This window comes from Solanum dulcamara, chromosome 3 (genome assembly GCF_947179165.1).
Source record: "Solanum dulcamara chromosome 3, daSolDulc1.2, whole genome shotgun sequence".
Lineage (NCBI taxonomy): Eukaryota > Viridiplantae > Streptophyta > Magnoliopsida > Solanales > Solanaceae > Solanum > Solanum dulcamara.
Window position 1 is genome coordinate 80,107,288 of NC_077239.1, and position 22,694 is coordinate 80,129,981.

The 22,694-nt window shown below is 32.8% G+C and overlaps 3 protein-coding genes across 3 annotated transcripts; 2 read left to right on the forward strand and 1 right to left on the reverse strand.

Moving 5' to 3' along the window:
- Positions 1 to 2,264: 2,264 nt before the first annotated feature.
- LOC129883242 (uncharacterized) lies at positions 2,265 to 12,563 on the forward strand. Its single transcript, XM_055957864.1, has 8 exons — positions 2,265 to 2,551; positions 4,350 to 4,430; positions 4,516 to 4,604; positions 4,691 to 4,765; positions 4,962 to 5,056; positions 5,369 to 5,464; positions 5,698 to 5,895; positions 12,193 to 12,563. The coding sequence occupies exons 1-8, from the start codon at positions 2,429 to 2,431 to the stop codon at positions 12,327 to 12,329; spliced, it is 894 nt and encodes a 297-aa protein (XP_055813839.1). The 5' UTR covers positions 2,265 to 2,428; the 3' UTR covers positions 12,330 to 12,563.
- A 2,070-nt stretch (positions 12,564 to 14,633) lies between these two features.
- LOC129883243 (protein SULFUR DEFICIENCY-INDUCED 2) lies at positions 14,634 to 17,680 on the forward strand. Its single transcript, XM_055957865.1, has 4 exons — positions 14,634 to 14,874; positions 15,823 to 16,035; positions 16,487 to 16,642; positions 16,946 to 17,680. Exons 1-4 carry the CDS (start codon positions 14,752 to 14,754, stop codon positions 17,351 to 17,353), a joined length of 900 nt encoding a protein of 299 aa, XP_055813840.1. The 5' UTR covers positions 14,634 to 14,751; the 3' UTR covers positions 17,354 to 17,680.
- Positions 17,681 to 18,240: 560 nt separating this feature from the next.
- Positions 18,241 to 22,149, reverse strand: LOC129881897 (putative vesicle-associated membrane protein 726). The gene is made up of 5 exons (XM_055956012.1): positions 21,960 to 22,149; positions 21,175 to 21,316; positions 20,532 to 20,652; positions 20,250 to 20,312; positions 18,241 to 18,400 (listed from the first exon to the last, which is right to left on the reverse strand). Exons 1-5 carry the CDS (start codon positions 22,147 to 22,149, stop codon positions 18,251 to 18,253), a joined length of 666 nt encoding a protein of 221 aa, XP_055811987.1. The 3' UTR covers positions 18,241 to 18,250.
- Positions 22,150 to 22,694: the final 545 nt, after the last annotated feature.

Here is a 22,694-nt window from a genome sequence, read left to right on the forward strand (position 1 = left end):
TTATTGGACTTGAGGGACTACAATGAAATTTTATTTGGCGGGATCTATACATAACTATGTGCCGTTCGTTTTTTGGAGAAATTGCTATTTGGTCCTTATTTTCATTTTGGTTGTTATTTTGGTTCTGTGGTTTTATTTTTTATTTTATTTGCTGTATCCTTTCTTGTGGACGACGATTTTTATTTTATCTTTTTTTTTTGTTTAAATAAAAGAATTCTCTGATAACTTTCCATGTGTGTACTTGCTCACATTATTGATCATGTGAAAATACGAGGATTAAAAGTATTATAAAAGATATTATAAAAGATATTATATATATATATATATATATTACTAGTTACTACTGTACAGAAAAGGCTTGAAGCTCGCAGTTCATGATGGACGTATCTGTTTGAGCTTACTTTCAAAGGGGCTCACTTGAAAAATTTAATTTTTTTCTGTTTTAATTTATTTTATTTTTTTAATTAGCTATAGATTTATTAATTACGTTAACAATACTATAAATCACAATAGTTATCAATTTAATCTTTTTGTTATATACTTGAAAAATTGCTTTAAAAGTACTATAAATTGCAATAATTAAGAGTATAAAATATTTCACTATCTAATAAGATACTACAAGCAGACAACTCTTAAAATTTCAAAATACATTATATATTTGAAGATTACACTAAAATTTTTATAATCACAATAATTAACAACTTAAAATATTTTTAAAAACATATAAAAATTATGGTTGACTCTCTATCGGGTCACATAAATCATAATAGATGAAATAACATATATTATTTGAAAATTATGTAAAATATACTCTAAATTACAATAATTAATAATAAAAATATTTAAAATTCATAAAAGAAATTGACAACTTAAAATATTTGAAAAAATAATTAAAAATCTTGGTTGGACTTTTCAAATTTCATCTATGTCGCATAAATTGAAAATAGAAAGTAACATATATTGGGTTCGTGCTGGTACAGACTGCTATATCTAGTATATATAGAGAGACCTAAAATTGAAAATTGGTATACTACTTTTTTCGTCCCACGATAAATGTCATCTTACAATAAATTACGTCCATTAATAAATTAATGCATACAATATATAGTTTACTAAATTGGTCTTATTCAATAAATGACAAATTGAAATTTTCAAAAAGTTTAAGGAAATAAAGTATAAGAATATAGTTGAAAATATATTATTTTTTATCTTGAATTTTTAAGATTACACTTATTTTGAGATAGAGATTATTTTACTGAAATAAAACTTATTTTAAGTAGAGAAACTATAAGATTATTGATTTCTTGAAGACTCTAATACATGAGAGAAATATTCAGTATAATATATTAGAGAATTTTTAGTGGTAAATAAGATGTATTAAAATATTATGGATTCTAATTATGATATAAATAAGATATTAATCAATCGAATAAACAGAATTATCAAAAAGTTTTTTTTTTGAAGTAAATTACAATACACGATTAATTTAAAGTGCATAAAACATAAAAAGGGTAGAATTTAATTGTTTCGTGTATATTTTTGCTAGTTAAATCAATCAATCTACATAGTTTAAGTGTTTAATTGACAATTTATTATAATTTAAATATGTTTCATGAATACGCGCTTCAGTGAAATTATTGATAAGCAAGACCTTGCAGGTCCTTTTTTCTTGTTGTTGATTTCAATAATATGGAAAATTAGGGATTGAGTTTTGAACAAGCTCGAATCTTCTTATTGATTGAGCTTAGACCTATCTTCTTTCCTTTCATAAAGAAAGGGACTGTGAGACTTGCGAGTTCAAAAATGCCTTCAATGAAAGTTTTCGAATTCACTCACATTACGATTTCTTATCGAAATGAGACATGAAAACTTCTATATTCCGAACTTTACGAAAGAAGGCTAGATCAAAGGCAAAAAAAAAAAAAGAGTTACACTTCAACTAATTCTATTTGTGAATGGAGTAAATAATACAAACAAAAAACGGTTAAGAAAACTATAAGACTCTCACATAATTTAAATGTGTAATTGATAATTTTTTCATAGTGCTTAATGCTTTATCTCATCATTAGAAAACATAAGTACAAATTTTATTTAAAAATTTCTTAATACCTATTATTAAGCTCATAAGCTACTCTCACGCATTCTTTATAACCTAAGTCAAGCAGCTAGAAATAGAAATAAATCTAGGGTAAACTTTCTAAATAAACACAACAAAGTACAAAACTTCAAGCATATAGCACAATCTTTTAATGCATACATTTACCAATATTCCTAAAATAAAATTAAAAAAATATTTTGCAGGAGTATTAAATATAAAATTCTGAATTCCCTATATTTCTACCACGTTCTCTTTCAGTAACATTTGGCCCTAAATAAAGAAACAGAAAGCTCTAGAGAGAGTGAGAGTGATTTTGTTGAGAAGAAGAGAATGGATAGGTATCAGAAGGTGGAGAAGCCAAGGCCAGAGGAACCCATTAAGGAGAATGAGATCAGAGTCACTGCACAAGGTCTTATTCGTAATTACATTAGCTATGCCACCACTCTTCTTCAGGTACTTGCTTTTATCTTCTTTTTGCTTAATTTCTCCATTTATTGATTGTTTTGAGTGTATTTGCATATGGGGTTGTGGAAAGATTTCAGCTTGATGATGTTTTGGTTTGGTTTTGGGGGGTTTGTTTGTTGTGATGTTGTTTTTGCTACAGAATTTGGGGGAAAGTAATGTAATATTTTAGTATTTGAATTTATAGTGTTATGGTTGCTCTGTCTTGTTTCCTTTTTCACAAGTGAGGTGAAGAAGATAAAAAGAAACTTTTTTTGGTTATGTTTGCGGCTAATTGAATATGAAGCATAGTTTTGTTGTTTTTTGCTTGTTTTGAGTGTATTTTCATGTGGGGTTTTGGAAAGATTTCAGCTTGATGATGTTTGGTTTTGGTTTTGGGGGTTTGTTTGTTGTGATGTTGTTTTTGCTACAAAATTTGGGGGAAATTAATGAAACCTTTTAGTATTTGAATTTGTACTGTTATGGTTGCTCTGTCTTTTTTCCTTTTCACAGAAGTGAGGAGGAAGAAGATAGAAAGAAACTTTTTTTTTTGCTGTGTTTGTGGCTAATTGAATATGAGCCTAGTTTTGTTGTTTTTTGCTTGTTTTGAGTGTATTTTCATATGGGGTTTTGGAAAGATTTCAATTTGATGATGTTTTATTCAGTCTTTTGGCTGTTGGGATGTTGTTTTGGTCTAAAAATTGGGAAAAGTAATGAAAAGTATTTGAATTCATAGTGTTATCATTGCTCTGTCTTTTTCCTTTTCAGAAGTGAGGTGAAGAAGATTAAAAAAAACTTTTGTCTGGCTATGTTTGTGGTTAATTGATTTGAGCCTAGTTTTGATGTTTTTTTGCTTGTTTTGAGTGTATTTTCGTCTGGGGTTTTGGAGAGATTTCAATTTGATGATGTTTTATTCAGTCTTTTGGCTGTTGGGATGTTGGTTTTGGTCTAACAATTGGGAAAAGTAATGAATAATTATAGTATTTGAATTTATAGTGTTATCATTGCTCTGTCTTTTTCCTTTTCAGAAGTGAGGTGAAGAAGATTAAAAGAAACTTTTGTTTGGCTATGTTTGTGGTTAATTGAGTATGAGCCTAGTTTTGATGTTTTTTTTTGCTTGTTTGAGTGTGTTTTCATCTGTGGTTTGGAAAGATTTCAATTTGATGATGTTTTGTTCAGTCTTTTGGCTGTTGGGATGTTGTTTTTGCTCTAAAAATTAGGAAAAGTAATGAAGATTTTTGGGCTTCTGAACTTGTAGTGTTATCATTACTCATTTTTTTCCTTTTCACAAGTGATGTGAAGATGGTAAAAAGAAACTTTTTTTTGGATATGTTTATGGCTAATTGAATATGAGCGTAGCTACTGTTGTTGTTTCTTTCTTGTTCTGGGGTTTTGGGAAGATTTCAAATTGTTGATGTTTTGTTTCCGTTTTTGTGGCTGCTTCCTGGGGATGTTGTATCTGCTCTGAAAATTGGGGAAGTAATGAAATCCTTTCGCATTTGAGTTTGTAGTAGTTTCATTACTGCTCGTATTCCTTTTCACAAGTGAGGTGAAGATAATAAGAAACTTTTTTGGCTTGCTATGTTTGTGTCTAATTGGATTTGAGCCTAGTTTCCTATTGGGAATTGGAAAAGTTTCAACTTGATGTTGGATTTTAGTTGTGTGTTTTTTGGGTAGCATTTTTCCTTCTTTTTCCTCAAATTTAAATGCTGTTGAAAGTGTTTGTCTTATCTCAATGTTATGAGGTATGTAATAAATGTTATTCTCCATTGCATGATATTTGTTGATATACCACTACCGTCATGTTCAGGACCAACGAACAAAGGAAATTGTTTTGAAGGCAATGGGACAGGCTATCAGTAAAACAGTTGCCATTGCAGAGATTATAAAGGTATTATCACTGTTATGCCATTTTAATTTGCTAAGCACAGGAGTGACAGCTGATTTTATTTGAACGATTTGCATGTGTAAAACAGAAGAGAATTCCTGGGTTGCATCAAGATACATCTATCAGCTCAACTACCATAACTGATGCGTATGAGCCCCTTGAAGAGGGTCTACAACCGTAAGTGCATGTTGTTCTTGGTTCTAGTCCAACTTGTATGTGCTTCAGTCAGGCAGTTGATTTACCTCTTATGTATGCTTGAGTAGCTTGGAGATGACTCGCCAGGTCTCGCTGATAACAATTACTTTGTCGACTGCTGAGTTGAATCAAAGCTCTCCCGGGTAAGCTCTACAAACATTATATGTTTATTTTGAAGGACGGTTCCTCCCTCCATTTTTTCTGAGGAAAACATTTAACTCTCTCAAACCCAGCCAAAGGAGCACATCTAGTCGAAAGACTCTCATTCTTATATAATATGGGAAGATCTGAGTATATATATATATATTCTCTAACCTGGGGTAAATGCTGTGTATCTAGCTACCAAGCTCCATCTCGTTTTGATCAGTCAGGAGCAGAGAATCAACAACTACAGCAAGCAAAACAAGCCTATGTTCCTTCTGATTTTAATCAAGGTGAATCTGTTAATATATGAGTTGGATTACATATTACCCATAATTTTGCTGCTTGTTTTCCTATTTTTCTTTTTGATTGTTTTTGAAAAATTGTTGAGATTTTACACATGGATAATCGGCATTTCATATGGCCATTCAGCAATTAGATTTTTCAAGCATGGTCCATAGCAATTGTGAAGTTTATCATTTATGTTCATGGTTGGGATTGAAGCATAGTTGTTGCTGTTCGTTTACGTTTCAGCATTACATTGCAAAAAAATACTTTGCCGCTGTTTTAATGTTATTTCTTTTCTTACAAAACATGATATTCAGATTCTTACGGTGTCCGTGGTCGAGGCCGAGGTAGGGGCAGAGGCAGAGGGCGTGGAAGGGGTCGCGGCAGGGGTGGTTATGGAAACTACTACCAAGGTATTAATCTGTATAAGTTTTCTACGTAGCTGATTTCAATCCTCCCTTTCTTTTTTTCTTTTGCATAGAGGACTGGGAATAGAAAAGGGAAGGGGGACACTGAAATTTGAATCCATGCAACCAGTACCACCAGGATATAAGTTTTAGTCAATTTTATGTTTTGTTTATTTGTTTATTTTTTATGTTTGGTTCTTTTCCAGTCGTGTGCTCTAACTAATACATGCTATTGGCAGATGATGGTGGATATTATAACCCGGGTCGAGGTGGTGGATTAGCAGATGATGGTGGATACTATAACCCGGGTCGAGGTGGTGGATTTGCAGATAATGGTGGATATTATAATCAAGGTCAAGGAGGTGGATTTGCAGATAATGGTGGATATTATAATCAAGGTCGAGGTGGTGGTCGGGGCAGAGGTTGGGGATACCGTGGTAAGTTTATATTCTATGCTTCCATAATATCTTGAGATTAAGGGAAAAAGTTAAAATAGAGTGTACATTTTGTTTTATAAAGAAGTCACATTATGATTCAACTTTGCAGTGGATTTTGATTTTTGAGGCTTATGAAAGTCATCTCAAATATTGCACTTTTTGTAAACAACAAAGTTTGTCAGCTATATCGGGTTGGAGGCGAAATTCAGAAAGATTACACAGCACAGATCTCTAGGTTTTCTTGTTATATCAGTTCATGTTAGAAGTTAGCTTAGTTCTTCCCTTCATAGTCAAGGCCAACACGAAAGTAATGGCTCTTTGTTTAGTTCCTATGTCTGTTCTCCATCTTTTAATTTGTCAACAAGTAATTCTATTCCTTGTTGCAGAAAAAACACATTACCTTTACCATAACCTCCGACAAAAAAAGTCGTAATACATAAACAGACACTCAAACTTGGCCTCAACTCTTAAACCAAGAAATATGGTTAAGCAAGCTATCATGGTTAGAGAAGCCAACTAAGTTTGTTAGAGTTTGTTAGAAGGTAGTTAGAGTTGGTTAAAGAGGAGTCGTTCATCACAGCTTATAAATACTCCTCTGTACACATGTAAATGATGAGCTATGATATTCTAATCATGTAACTACTCTCTCTAATACATCTCTCAGCTTTCTCTCATTTTCTTCTCTACTAATTTCGTGTTCTTCAAGCTCCTTTAATGGAGTTATCATGGTATCAGAGCCTTGTTGTATCTTAGGCTAGATAAACACTGTGAAATTCGAGTTCTGTTGTGCTAAGAGTGCTTAGATTCAGAGCAGAGCAGTAGCTAAATCGTGAATAAGCATCCAATTAGAAGATCAAGGTTCAAAGCTGGAAGCAATGGCAAACACAACTGGAGTTGAATCTGGATCGTTGGAAACTAGCAATTCAAACTCGAATACAACATATACAACTACTGGAATAACCACCTATACAGTTCCAGTTATAGACCACAATCATCCGTTGTATCTACAACCTAGTGACATTCCAGGTAGTGTGATGCTGTAGTTTTGTCCTGAATTATGAATGTTGTACGACCAGGTTTACTTAGTAATGTAGTATATGGTGGTGATGCTTACAAAGTTTGGTGTGATCTGAAGGAGAGATTTGACAAAATTAATGGTGCAAATGTATTTCAACTTCACAAAGAAATTCACAGTCTTAGTCAAGGAACTATGTCTGTTACAGACTACTACACTATTCTTAAAAGTTTGTGGAATGAATTCGATTCTATCATGCCTTGTCCAGGGTGCTCATGTGATGAATCTAGAAAATTCAAGGAACATTGCGAGTATCAAAGATTGCTTGTTTCTAAATGAGTCATATTCAGCTGCTAGAGGTCAAATCCTGCTACAAACTCCTACTCCTAACCTAAAAAAAGCCTTCTCCCTTATCATAGGCCATGATAGTCAAAGGAATTTGGTACATAATAGTCAAGACAATTCTCTTTCTAGAGTTGTTGAAAGCACAACTTTTTTTAGTCAGAAAGGAAGAGGTGCTACTGCTCATAGTGGAGGTATTTTTGGACATCAACCAGGAGGTGATGGTAATCCAGCAAGGGGACATTATGATACTCAGTATAAGCCAAAGAAACCTCTGCTTATGTGTGAAGTGTGTGGTTATAGAGGACACACTAAGGAACAGTGCTTCAAAGTTAAGGGCTATCCTAGTGGCTGGAAGTCAAAGAAGAAAGGTGGAACATTAACTCTAGTTCCTATGCAAATCAAGTTGAAGTTACTCAGCCTGCACATAGTGGTAATGCTACTACAAGTCTGAATCCACCAGCTTCAACAACTTTCTTCACACAAGATCAGTATCATCAGATCATGCAGATGTTGTCTGAAGGAAGTGAAAGTGAAGGAGAGCATTCAACCAAATCATCTACTGTAGGTAGTATTTTATCTGCCTTAGTCTCCAAATATGTTGATAAGGATTGGGTTGTTGATACTGGTGCCACTAATCACATAACATCTAGACTTGATGTGTTAGAAAGGGTCACACCAGTGCCAAACTCTGAGAAAAGACAAATTCATTTGCCTACTGGTAATTTAGTACCAGTGTCACATATTGGCAACACTCAAGTCCTTGGTGATCAAACTATTACAAATGTGCTATTTGTTCCAGACTTTAAGTGCAATCTGTTATCTGTAGCAAAGCTTACCAAAGAGCTTCATTGCATGATAGCTTTCTTTCTCGACTTTTGTATTTTTCCGAATCTCTCCAATGGACAGGTCAGGGGGATTGGTAGAGAAGATCAAGGTCTCTACATCCTCAAGGAAAGTCCAACCAACTTAGCTCCTGCTCACTCAACTTACTCAGCTACTAGCCCTGTTGAATCACCAACTCAGACTGCTTCTATCTCCATATGGCATAAGAGATTAGGACATGCACCTTTAGATATAATAAAGAGGTCATTTGGCCATACTGTTGTAGATACTACAATGCATGGTCCTTGTATTGTTTGTCCCTTAGCTAAACAAACTAAGCTACCTTTCCCTGTCAGCTCTCATACTTTTAAAACTGTGTTTGAATTGGTTCACAAGATTCCTACTCATTCTGGAATGAAGTACTTTGTGACTATTGTAGATGATTTCTCAATGTTTACTTGGATATTGCTTCTAAATCTGATGCTATAGTGGTATTGAGACAATTTTTCACACAAGTTCACAATTTATTTTCTACCAATGTTAGATCTTCAGAACTGATAATGGTAGTGAGTAATTTAGTACTGCATTTCAATCTCTTGTGTTCTCTCTTGGTATTCTTCATCAGAGTACTTGTGTGTAAACACCTCTACAAAATGGTATAGCTGAAAGGAAGCATAGAACCATCTTAGACATGGCTAGAGCACTCAGGTTTCAGGCTTCTGTTCCATTAAAGTTTTGAGGTGTGTCTCTACTGCTGTGTATCTTCTAAATAGACTTCCCTTTAAACTTCTTCATTATAAAACTCCTTTTGAAATGTTATACTCGCACCCTTCTTCCTTCTCTCACATTAGGATTTTTGGGTGCTTATGTTATGTTGCACAACCCAAGATTCTTGACAAGTTTTCTCCTAGAGCTATTCCTGCAGTCATGATGGGTTATTCTCTTATTCAAAAAGGCTATATTCATTATGTTATGTTGCACAACCCAAATCCATGTTTGTCAATAGAAATATTGTGTTTAAAGAGAAAGTGTTTCCTTTCAAAGATCTACAAATCTCTACTAAGCTAGTTCCGTGCTAGCACTATCAATAATCGGCGTAACAGGCCTTTTCTATACTATTCTTCGAAATGTAATACCCTCTCTCCCCCAAGCGCTTAGCTCTTTTTATGAATTACATTTTCGAGCAGAGCATTGTTGTCAGCGAGAAAACTTTCCCATGTAAAAATTTTCATAAAAATGGGGGATTTTTCATCCATCAAAGCCATACGAATGCCCTCATAGTGGGAAGAGTCAATATCCATTACTTTTCAATACAAAACAAATAAATCGGAAAAGGATGTCGCACATAGTCCCTCTTGGTAAAATCCTGAAAGGAAGGGTGGCCAAGAGGGTAGCTTGTAGCTTGAGGATTTGTTGTCCTCGGCTACAAACACTCGGCCCAGACATTAAATTGATTAATAAAAGGTCTACAAGACAAATATTTGCTTTAAAAAAAAGAGAATTATTTTAGACAGGTAGGAAAAAATGCCGACACCGAACAGTTAAAGAATTCTCATTTGCTTTTAGACTGCCAGCCTATTCGCTTTGAGCCGAAGCAGTAATCCTAAATTTCCTATTCTTACCATGGTGCTTCCACATCATGAAGCTACTTTTAACTCACCTTCTAGTCCCTCTCCATTCACTACTCTACCTCCTAGTCCATTTCCTTCAACTTCCTCTTCTGCACCTACCTCCTCAAGTCCATCAGCTGATCCTTCTCCATCAACTGCTCAGTCTCTCTCTCTCCTGCAATTCTTGTTGTTCCTCAGACAAATGATCCTCTTGTCCTTTCCAGGAAGTCTACTAGGCTAAGTAAACCTCTTATTTGGCTTCAGGACTTTGTCACTAAATCCAAGAGCAACTCGTATTCTTTTCCTATCTCAGATAATCTTTCATATGCTCATTTGTCTCTATCTTATGGTCCTGCTCTAGCTGCTTTTTCAGCTATTACTGAACCTACGTCATATAAGGATGCAACTTTTGATCCCAAGTGGGTTCATGTGATGGAATTGGAAATTGTTGTCTTGTAGGACAACAATACATGGAGTGTGGTAGATTTGCCTCCTGGTAAGAAACCTATTAGTTGTAAGTGGGTGTACAAGGTGAAATATAAGGCTTCAGGGGAGGTGGAAAGATTTAAAGCTAGGCTTGTGGCAAAAGGTTTCAGTCAGCAGGAAGGCTTGGACTATGATGAGACTTTTCTTCCTGTTGCAAAGATGGTTACTGTTAGATCTATTATTGCTCTTGCTGCATCTAAAGGTTGGTGCATCCATCAAATGGATGTTCACAATGCCTTTCTCGGTGATCTTTTGGAAGAAGTGTACATGACCATTCCTTTTGGTTTTGCTAGACAGGGGGAGCTTGGTAAAGTCTGCAAACTTCACAAGTCATTGTATGGTCTCAAGCTGGCTCCTAGACAATGGAACCTGAAACTAACTGAATCCTTAGTACAACTGGGATTCCTTCAGAGTCATTATGTTTATTCCTTGTTCACTAGACAGGTTGAGGATGACATACTCATTGTACTAGTCTATGTAGATGATCTTTTAATCACTAGCAGCAATCAAAGTCTTATAGACATCATAAGGAAAGATCTACAGAAATAATTTAAGATGAAGGACGTAGGTGAGCTTAAATTCTTCCTAGGGATTGAGGTTGTTAGATCCAGTCAAGGCATACATATGTCCTAGTGGAAATATGTACTAGAGTGGATAGCTGGGTCTGGCCTAGAGGGAGATAAGCCTGCAGGTACACCACTTGAACAAAATCAGAAGTTAACTTTCGTGAAATATGATGAATGTATTTCTAATAAAGGAGAACCTGAGGATCCCATATTGAAGGATCCTGGTAGATATCAAAGATTAGTAGTAAGACTCCTCTATCTTACTATGACTAGACCTGATCTTGCCTTCTCAGTACAAGTGTTAAGTCAATATATGCACTGTCCTAAGGAATCACATATGGAAGAAGCACTTAGAGTGGTGAGATGCATCAAATAAGCTCCAGGCCAAAGTCAAAGAAACAAGAGAGAGTTTCAAGAAGCTCAACAAAGGCAGGAGTATGGCTAATTATGCAGTAGAGACCACCTGGTTAATAGGCCTATTCAAAGAGCTTGGAGTTCATATTGAGGTTTCAGTTAGAATGGTGTGTGACAGCAAGGCTGCAATTCAAATTGCTGTCAATCCTATCTTCCATGAAAGGACTAAGCATATAGACATAGATTGTCATTTTGTAAGAGAAAGAATTTGTCAATGAATGTTGAAGACAGAGTTTACTCATATCAAAGATCAACTAGCTGACCTACTCACAAAGGGCCTTGGTAAGGCACAACATCAACTACTGCTCAATAACTTTGGTTTCATGGATTTGTTTAAACCATGAGCTTGAGGGGGAGTGTTAACCAAGGAATATGGTTAAGCAAGCTATCATGGTTAGAGAAGCTAACTAAGTTTGTTAGAAGGTAGTTAGAGTTAGTTAAAGAGGAGTTGTTCATCACAGCTTATAAATACTTCTCTGTACACATGTAAATGATGAGCTATGATATTCTAATCATGTAACTACTCTCTCTCTAATACATCTCTCGGCTTTCTCTCATTTTCTTCTCTACTAATTTTGTGTTCTTCAAGCTCCTTTAATGGAGTTATCATCAGCTGCCAAGTAAGCACTTCTACTTTGAGTGTCCACATCTAGACTTCAACTCGTCTCCACTATGTCAGTTGAACACTCCAACTCCAACTTACACAGATGATCATCTAGGCACCTCCAAGTTATGTGTCACATCAGCGTCTGGTGTCCACGAGACACAGTGGGGACTAGTTGACATGTTTAGTTGTCAGTTGAGATCAAGTTGAGGTGTTGGATGTGCACTTTCAAAGTTGGAGTGCTTACTGACTAGCTGATGTCAAGTTTGAGTATTTGTTTACTTATTATGCGTAAGAAGAATTAATTTCTTTCTTTTTCGCTACATTATAAATTAAAAAAGAAAGTTCTTTCTTTATCGATGTGAATTTATGCTCGAGGTCTGAAAGTATTTGCTCTACATCTCTTTACTTTACCTTTTTGGTTACTTTCATCAGGCACGGGATATGGAAGGGGCAGAGGTGGAGGCTGGGGTGGTGGCAGAGGTTATAGTGGACGAGGCCGGATGGGTGGTCGGGGAGGAAGGGGTGGCGGAATCCAGTATAGGCAAGAAGAGTTTACTGTCAGAGGTTAAATCTATAGCTTGATAGGAAGAAATATTGCATAACCTTTGGCATAGTGCGAGACTCTTTGGGTGAATTTTCATGCAGTTTTGTTTGATGTTACTTGTCAAAGGTTTTGTTATTTTGGTTGGTTTCTTTTTGCTTTAGTTGAAGAGCCAATTTGTTTTGTTTTCTCATATGATTCATTTATTGTGATGCCATATAATAAGTTTTCATTTTTTTCTGTGTATATAGACTGTTTACAACCCCCCCCCCCCCCCACCTTTTCATATTAGTAATTCATTTAGATCTTTGTTAACTCTAGCATATTGAATGTGAACATATAGTTAAAAGACATTTCCTTTTCCTTCAAATTGGATGTAAAAATGTAGTAAAAGATATACAAAAATTTGTGGTAGTAACCGTAGAAGACTATTCAACTATTTAACTAAAAATTTCGAGTTAGAGCTTTGAGCGTGGAGAATTATTTGGTAGGAGAACTTTACCTTCGTCTGTGAATCTATGTGAATGCTATGATCATATTTGAATAGAGATAGAGACAATGGCGGATTCAAAATTTTGATTAAGGGGTGTTAAAATTTAAAGAAGAAGAATCGTGTAGAAGTTAAGAGGTGTCAATATGTAATATATATATGCATAAAGAAATATTTTTACCTAGAATAGTGTAATTTTTTGACGAAGGGATGTTGGTTGATATCCGTCAAGTCTATGTGGCTCCGCCACCAGATAGAGATAATACATTTTTTTCGTTTGGTCTCAAGTTCTCAAATATTCTTGACAAGTTATTTTTGAGAGAATTTTGGTGAAATTGCACCATGCGTTTGGCCCTAAGTTTTTTCAAGCTTTTGTGAAATTTTTAAAAATATTATTTTATACCTATAAGTTTTAAAAATTATTAAAAATACTCATAAATTTGTGTTATCATTTTATAATGAACATGTTTCATTAAAAAAAGTTATAATATAATTGATAACATCAACAACAACAAAATAACATTATATACAATACATTAATCGTTTCATTTAACATATGCTTAATGATCAAGAATTAAGAGGGTCGGTGGATATTTTTATAGACAAGTTTTATTTAAGAGAAATTAATGGTATTGGTTGATCATAAGTTGGTAGATAAATATTTAGTTGGAATTAATAAATAATTGGTGTTTTTTTTTAATAAAATACAAAAATTTGGGATTATTTTTAAATTTTTAAAACTTCCTAAAGTTCTCAAGTTCTATTTCTTTTTTTAGAACTTGAGAATTTGGGGATTTTATCAAAAATATTTGTTAAATAATAATAAATTATATGGACAAATATAAATTCTTAAATATTTTTTAAGTTTTTTCAAAAAACCATTTGTGGTCAAACAGTACCTAAAACTGACTCTTTACTCTTCCCACCGAATTTTCTTTTATTTCATCTAGAAAAGAAAAAACATATATAGAATAGTCAAAAAATGTATGTGGGGTGTCTCCCAAAGAAAAGTTAAACGATGGTATCTAAGAGGAATTTCACACATTATAGGATTTTTTTTTGGAATGGATGTTACAAACAATATTTTTTTTAATTTTCAAATAATCAAATTCAAAACTTCTAATTAAGAGTGAAAAAAATAAAAATAATGAAAATTCTCCCGTTTGGCAATATATTAGAGGCAACGTTTTCTTTGTTCTGAATTTGTGAAGATGTTGGTTTAATGATTAATGTAAAAGACAAAACGTGAAGGTGTTGAATTCCATCAAATATTTAGGTCAATCAATCCCATAAACAGGAGAATCGAACTCTCATCAATAAAATAAAAATTAAGTTAGTTAATCAATTAAGCTACTAAATTTTTTCAACAAAAGTCTCTTTTCATAATAGAAGTCACACACAAAATGGGCAAGGTGAAAACTTATTTGTTGTTCATGTCAATCGAATGAACCTATGAACATACTTTTTTAATTTCAATTTGTTTGTTTATTTTAATAGACACAAAATTAAAAATATTTTTGAATTTTATGATCTTATAAATTAAAGATATCTAGAATATATTAATTTTTTTTTACATGTTATGATCTTAAACATGTCTCGACCCACATAAAAAGTGAAACAAATAAAAATAGACAAAGGGAGTAGTATATTTCATAAGGATAATTTTCAGAGACCTTCCAGACAAAATAGAAATAAAAACTGGCACGTGTGAAGATTACATACGTGTTGAAAAGAACCTGTCGGTAAAGCCAATAAACAAATGAACTTAGACACATTTCAAGCCAGGTTCATTTCTACACACTGATCCAATTATATTATATGTTAAGCTTCTTACTTTTCTCAATTTACAGAAGAAATCTTCAAGTTTTCTGTATAGAACCCAGAAAAAAAGGATCCATTTTTGTGTTTATATTAAATTCTTCCATTTATATTTGATACGATTATATTTATAATAATTAAGATGATGAACAACAGCAAGAACAATAATGGATGCACAAAGAAGGAGCAATTAGAGTGTAATTATCATGTTATTTATAAGCTTCCTCCTGGTGATAGTCCCTATGTTAGAGCTAAATATGCACAGGTAATTTCTACGTCTCATTTTAACTGTTAATATGTAAGAAATAATTACTAAGTTAAAAACCTATATTCAATAAAAGTAGATTGATTGTTTTATCTTAAATATTGTGTATTATTCTTTAATGTTAAGAGTATTAATTAGTTGAAAATAATTGCTAATTTTAGTGTTGAATTTCTGAAATAACAGTTAATTTGAGACAAATTTTTAAAGCTAAAGTGACAGTTAAAATAGGAATAAGGAAGTAATAAATTTGCTACTTGCTGTTTTTCATTTCGTGTCTTAGTTTGAATTATGTTCGATTTGCAAGTAGATTTTTTTTTTTTAATCTTTTGACCTTAAATTAGATATTTATGTAATTTACCAAAAATGGAACCAGATTTGGTGTGAGTGGGATGGGGTGGGGGGATGTCTGATGTATAAGATGCATATTGGGTAAAATGATTGATTATTTTTTTTTGGCTTCAAACATTTTGTGTGGCAGGTTATCGAAAATACACTTACAATATAATTATAATAATAAAGAAAATCCGCAGATTGATTGTTTATATGTTCGTTCAATTATTGAAAAAGTGATTTCAATAGTCGATTTGACTTTTTTGTTATAAAAATAAATAAAATAATTTTGTTACGACATTTCCAATAGTTGAATGACTATATAAACAATCAACCCGAGGATTAACAGGATACTTTTTTCCCATAATATCTTGGTGGAATATATACATTCAAGTCAAATTATAAGGTAAAGAGTTATCTTGTATCCATGGATAATGTAAATGAGTTTTTTTTTTTAAAAAACTATCCGTATATAGAAGTTGAACTTATAAGGTATTGTTTATAGGTAACCTAGTAAAAATGATAAATAACATACTATAACAATTTAAATTATACTGATAGTGCAAAAAATGAGTCGATAAGTAATGGTAAGAGACTAATTTATCGTGTTACTTGTAGCTAGTAAAGAAAGATGCAGAGGCAGCTATAGTTCTGTTTTGGAAGGCGATTAACGCAGGAGATAGAGTGGATAGCGCGTTGAAAGACATGGCAGTTGTTATGAAACAACAAGATCGCTCTGAAGAGGCTATTGAAGCTATTAAGTCCTTCAGAGATCGATGCTCCAAACAAGCGCAAGAATCATTAGACAATGTCCTCATCGATTTATATAAGGTACATAAAACATACTGATTTCTCTTAGTTGTTGTTTTATTGTCACGATGATGATATGAGTAATTGAGCTTAAATGAAAAAAATGAGGATTCATATAGCTGACCTCGACTTGTTTGAGACTGAAACATTGTTGTTGTTGTCGTGTTTTCCTGTCTTTAAGTTGCTAAAATCCAATAGTGAAGTTGCCTTTAGCTTTGAATGTTTTAAAGAGGATTTGGACATCTAGACATTTTTTCGTATTTATCTAAGCTTTGGTGGACAGAGTTATCCATTACTTGTGCTAGTGAGAGATAATAGGTACTTAGTGGAATAGTTGAAGTGCACACAAACTGGTACTGTTTTTCTTTTCCTGTTCGTGGTAATGTTAACGGTTAGTTTAAAGTCAGAGTGTTTTTATGCAAGAGTTTTCTCTTGGTCAATGCACTAATTGATTCGATGATGAATGTTTCAGAAATGCGGAAAATTAGAGGAGCAGATTGAACTGCTGAAGCAGAAGTTACGAATGATTTACCAAGGAGAAGCGTTTAATGGTAAACCTACAAAGACGGCTCGTTCCCATGGAAGGAAGTTCCAAGTTACCATCAAGCAAGAGACCTCCAGAATACTGGTACTTTCAACTATATATACCTTGTTTTCACAAGAGTTTTAACTTTTTTACATTGAATGTGAATGATTTCACCTAAAAGATTACTAAATGTAGTCGTCTATAAAAGGTGAAATCAATAACATGTAAAAAGAAGATATGCTACCTGCTATAATTGGTTGTAAAAATTGTTTATACTGTCAAAGTATATAAGTTAACTCCATTTCACTTTAAGCCCCACGTACCTTGTTGGTAATTGCACTTTTCGCCTTTAAAGAACATTGTGTTCGAGTGTTTTAATAGTTTTCTACATGGATCATTGTGTAGGGTAATTTGGGTTGGGCATACATGCAACAATCCAATTATGCAGCTGCTGAAATTGTGTATCGTAAAGCTCAACAAATCGATCCTGATGTCAATAAGGCGTGCAATCTATGCACGTGTCTACAAAAACAAGCGCGATATAGTGAAGCAAGATTGGTCCTTGAAGACGTATTACTAGGTAAAATCTCTGGCTCGGATGATCCTAAATCAAAGAGTCGCGCAGAGGAACTGTTGAAAGAATTGGAGCCATTTGGTTCATTTGGATACACTTCCCCTTCTCCCCAATTGAACTTAGAAGATGCATTTCTTGATGGTCTTGATCAGTTGATAAACCAGTATGCCCCATTTCGATCGAGGCGACTTCCCATTTTTGAAGAAATTTCACCTTGTAGAGATCAATTGGCTTGTTGATCTTTCATGTTTTAGTAGAATCATACTTGTTAATGAAGAATAGGCACTTTTAGTGCAAGTGTTAGCTTTTCTATGTGTCAAATATTAGTAGAGGCGCATATATTTTTGTCAAAATTTTTATTATGTGACTCACACGACTGACATTAATTGTTTGAGGCTTCATCCTTGTCTCACAAAAAAGTGGACATCAAATTTTTGGAACTAAAAGTGTAAGATTTGGGTTCTCTTTCTCGTGAGACAAAAAGAAGCGTCACACAATTAGTGTCAGTCGTATGACACACATAATAAAGTTTTTCGTTTTTGTTATATATTATAGCAATTTGAATACTTTCTGAAGAGTGATTATATTCTTTTAGAATGGTTTGTGTTAGAGATGTTCTTTCAAGTTTTCAACATATGAAAATTAACCTTAAATACTCAACAAAGAGGTCATTCATCTAGTTACAAAAATCTAGGGGCCACAATACTCAATTAGTAGCGATGTTTTGGGGAGAGTTGAATCAATATTTTTGTCAAACATACAATTCGAAATAATAATATATTTTCGTCCACAAACATTTTTTTCCTAGATAATTGTGAGGAAATGATCTCTTCTGTCTATTTACAACTCAAATATAAAATGAAAAAAGTTGGAAAAATCTCATGTGTTTTATTACATATATATTTCTTGTATTTTCTTTTACTAGTACAATTCGAACAATTCTCCTCAAAAGGATAAAAGTAATTAGGACAAACTAATCCTGATTAATATACAATCTACATCATAATATAGGCCAATTCCAGCTTCTCTTGTGTGCTACTAATATACCATTATGAAAGAAAAGCCAATTAATTGACTGCTAATTAGTAGATTTGAGGTAAAAATAATTATTTTTTTTTGAGTCTGATGCAAATTAATTATTCAAGACATTTGAAGCCAGGGCAAACTGACAAAACGACAATGAGTATCAAAGCTATGATAATCCCTAACACAATCAGTTTAATCTTCATATTTTCATACCACAACTTCCTCCTTATCTTGGTTCCCTGTTGCCTAAAATCTTGAGCCTGAAAATACCATACAAAATTAATAAATTATCGGGTATCAAATTAATGGATTGGATTGAATTTAAATGGATCAAAATATATTGAGTTAACAAATAGGTTTGTCATTAACCTGACCAAAAAGATTGAAATAGGTTGGATCAAAAATGGGCTAAATAGTATGTCAAAGGCTGCCTTATTAGACATACATCACTATCATATATATTACTTTTATCTATACTTTTAAAAAATTACATATATTAGTACTAGTTAAGAGTTTTGTACTAGGAAGATATATTCAGTTACACATATTTCTACAAATTAGTCTAAATTAATTATTTGTACAATTAAACCATCCCCAATTCAAGCTTCATGTTAATCATCTCTCTCTCTCTCTCTCTCTCTCTCTCTCTCTCACACACACACACACACACACACCAATCTCCATCTCCACAATCGTTTTCTCTCTTCCTTTCTTCTCTTCACCATTAAACCCTTAAAATTGGAATTGAAACAACAACACAATAGTTTGAGGTTTCTGTCTATTTAACCATAATTCAAAGTCATGTGTCTGTGCTGGATTTTAATTTGTTGTCTTCTAATTTTTAAAAGTTAAGGTAAAACTCGATTGATTTAGAGTTTTCTTTCATGGCTAGTGATTCTTCAAATGAGAAGAATGTTTATTTATTATTTCTCGAAAAACGACATGAAAATTGAAGGAGGGTTTATGCAATAATTGTGATAACTCTGACGAACAAAAGAGAAAGGTAATATGAGAATTCTTCAAATGGAAGGAGGGTTTATACAATAATTGTGATAAACCTTAGCGAGGAAGAAGATGAGAAAGGGACTTTTTGGATCGGATTGGAATTATTGGTGTATCTGGCATATTATTGATATAGCTGACACGTTATTGAGTTAAGATTATATGTATCTAGTTTTTATCGGTGTATCCGATTAAATGTTTATGTATCTAAATAAATATGCGCATATGTTGGAGATTTACGCATGTATCTGACACATTATTGATGTATATGGTACATTATTGATGTATCTGACACATTATTGAGTTAAGATTAGATGTATCTAATTTTTTATCAGTGTATCTGATATATATCTTACAAAATATACGCATGTATATGAATAATAGTTCATGAATTTGAGTTAAGAAGTCTAAACTTTGCTGAATCACCAAAAAAGAAAGGCAGGATTTTTATTGTTTTGATTTTTATTTTTTTGGAATTGTGATATGTCATATCCTTTAAAGTTGTTGCAAATGTGATTTTTTTCTTAATTAATGGCTTTCAGTTATACCCATTAATTAAGACACATTCATTAATTAATGACTTTCAATTATATCCCTTAATTAGACACACTAATTATTATGTGTATCTCAAATACATGTATCCGAAATCCAAAATATAATAAAGAACGTAATATTGCAAACTAGTGTAAGTCTAATTAGCTCCTAAAGTAATGAGATGTGTGTAAGTTACCCTAGGTTAAAACCCAATCCACCTAACTCTGATCTTTTCAGGTTCTTTTTTTTTTAAGTATAATTCTTATTATTTGTTTAATTACTTATAAAAAATTCTCTTTATTGTCACTATAGATAGCATATGACAAGATGACTCATGCATCAATTTAGACTATATATCAACATAATTTTTCGATGAGCATGAAGTGAATGAGTCAAAATTGACCGAGCTATTAATGACTCGCCAAATCTGAACGAATTGGGTGGATCATATTTTCCTGATTTAATTTTCCTTACCCCTAATACCAAATATAGGACCAAAAGCCAACAAGTTCTAAGCTCAAAAAGATCAATAATGGAAGAAATTAAACATATGCATTGTTGCACTAAGCTAACCTGTGATCGAAGATTCTCTGTTTTATCAACTAGAAGTTCAATCTTTTCACCACGATCAAGAACCTGAAAAAAAATGGACGTGGTTTAAGCAAATTCATGGTGTAGTCAAAGCTCCATATCGCGCTTTCTCCAACTTATTTGACTGACTCTATGACCGTAGTTATTTAGATAGTATTCTGAAATAAGTCATAATTCAATATGTTCAACTCCAACTATTTCTAATTTGTATATTTGTCTTGTTATAATCTCCTTAATTACAAAACCAAAAAAAAAAAATCTTACCTTTTCAATGTTTTGCATCATCACTCCCTTAACTTCTGAAACTTGAGCTTTCACCTTAGCAAGCTTGTTAATTTCTTCAGGATTATCAACACAATACTTCATGTGCTCTTTTAATTTTGGCCTACAACAACAAAGGATTGATTACTTAATTGGGAAACAATCATTTGGTAATGCATATAGAATAGAGTTTGCCTTATATGTATTGATCGTATGCTATCAAGTCATTTTTAACTGTTTTATACGACATATAGGTCATAAGGTCACTCTTACTTATTGTACATGGCATACAACTTGCCTCATCTTCAATATTATAAATTCAAATTTTTATGAAGAGTTTCCTTTGACTTATATACACTGAACACGTTTAAAAACACACATACGCACATACAATATTAGGTCATTCAAACGCATGTGTAATCTATAATCTTGAAAAAAAAAAGTCATGTTACTTGCTATAACAAGTATAGATGACGTGATAATATACAAATTTTCTATATTTTCTACATTTTCAATATATATAAGTTGAACTTTTGTAGGCACGTTTCAAATGACTTAATAGTGTAAACATATATTTACAAATTACACGATCAATATATATATATAAGTTAAATTCGAAGTATTAAAGACAAAAATAACTAGGTACCCAAATTCCTTGCTTAGACTTTTAGGAGTAGCAGTAGTAGCTTTTCCTCCACCATATCTCTTGCTAAAATCATCCTTTATACGTTCCAAAAAGGCAATGGGAAGTTGCCTGCCTGCTGATTCAGTAGCAACCACACAGTAGGCTGCAATAATAGCAAAAAATCGTATAAGTTATACAATATTTGGTTGATCGTATGAGAAAAATCAAACAAATATTGATAAATTACCGAAATCATATATTATATATCGTAAATTTCAATTTACAAATAATGGTAACATTATTTCTTCTTATTCGCAATCAAGTAATCTTTCGAAAAAATCTTGAACAATTTGGTGTGGTGGATGTGATTTTCAAGAAAAAGAATTCCTCTTGAAAAATATATATTTCGATAATCAAACATCACAAAGTAATTTCTTTGTGAAAAACGACTTCTGTCACACATGTGGATAATATTTTTTTGATCGCGTTAAAAATATACAGCTCCTTAACAAATAGGAGGTACAAATATATCTATCATGCAATTTACACATAATCGATCAATAAGCACAAGCATGCAAAATTACAACAAAACACAAAAAATGCTAAATGATTCAATTGATGATTCTTCGTTGTTCATGTCGCGCTCACCTCACAAATAAATAGTTCCAATTGATCAAAAAATCAAACATGTTGGGATCAACAATCTGAACCTTCATTAATCATATCGTTCCATTTATAAATACAAAAAAACAACATATATTTATAGAAATCACAATCATGAATAGGAAAGAAATAAGAAAACTCACTAAAACCATTCTCCGCAAGGAAATTGAAAGTGTGGCCATCACAATTGTAAGTGAACCTATTGTTGGATGCGGGTAATTTCTGGAGGCATTGCGATGCAATGCTATTGAAATTACCCGTGAACTCGGTGTATTCAGCCAAAATCACTGTTCCCCGGGCAACGAAACTGTAGATCAACGTTTGTTGCCCCATCTCCCCTCTTTCAATTTCTCTTGAATCCTTTTGTTAATAGAAGGGGGGGAAAGGATTCTAGAGAGAAAGAGAAAGAGAAGAAGGGGAAAAGAAGAGAGGAGTGGAGATGAGAGAAATAGGGATAATATTTTGCATGCATGCAAAAGGAGATTAGAGGAAAATTGTTGGTATATCAATGTTATTTCTTTGTACACTTGTAATTTCCTTTTTTAAAAAAATAAAATAAAATAAAGGTATATGAAATGTGTTATATATTGGATTAACTATGCGTTTACATTAATTCAATGAATATATGATACATATTATTACTAAATCATATTTCCTCTATCCCAATTTACATATCACAGTTTGAAAGTTGGAAACTGGAAATTTTGAGAATCAATCAAAAAAAATTTATTAATTTTTTTTATATGTCTTTTAAATATTTTAAGTTGTTAATTTAACTATTTCTGACTGCAATCAGAAAACATTATGGTCAGGCATATTTGCCTTTCGATGATTGATAATTAGTTATACAACCCATATGAAGAAGGAATATAATTGAT

What these genes read in the sequence shown, in the direction of transcription:
- LOC129883242 (XM_055957864.1), top strand. Translation starts at nt 2,429, where the DNA reads ATGGATAGGTATCAGAAGGTGGAGAAGCCAAGGCCAGAGGAACCCATT. An exon ending in ATGCCACCACTCTTCTTCAG is followed by an intron (nt 2,552 to 4,349) that starts GTACTTGCTTTT and finishes CGTCATGTTCAG; the next exon opens with GACCAACGAACAAAGGAAAT. An exon ending in CAGAGGTTGGGGATACCGTG is followed by an intron (nt 5,896 to 12,192) that starts GTAAGTTTATAT and finishes TACTTTCATCAG; the next exon opens with GCACGGGATATGGAAGGGGC.
- LOC129883243 (XM_055957865.1), top strand. Translation starts at nt 14,752, where the DNA reads ATGATGAACAACAGCAAGAACAATAATGGATGCACAAAGAAGGAGCAA. An exon ending in TTAGAGCTAAATATGCACAG is followed by an intron (nt 14,875 to 15,822) that starts GTAATTTCTACG and finishes TGTTACTTGTAG; the next exon opens with CTAGTAAAGAAAGATGCAGA. An exon ending in TCCTCATCGATTTATATAAG is followed by an intron (nt 16,036 to 16,486) that starts GTACATAAAACA and finishes TGAATGTTTCAG; the next exon opens with AAATGCGGAAAATTAGAGGA.
- LOC129881897 (XM_055956012.1), bottom strand. Translation starts at nt 22,149, where the DNA reads ATGGGGCAACAAACGTTGATCTACAGTTTCGTTGCCCGGGGAACAGTG. An exon ending in AGTCTAAGCAAGGAATTTGG is followed by an intron (nt 20,653 to 21,174) that starts GTACCTAGTTAT and finishes TTGTTGTTGTAG; the next exon opens with GCCAAAATTAAAAGAGCACA. An exon ending in CAGAGAATCTTCGATCACAG is followed by an intron (nt 18,401 to 20,249) that starts GTTAGCTTAGTG and finishes TGGTATTTTCAG; the next exon opens with GCTCAAGATTTTAGGCAACA.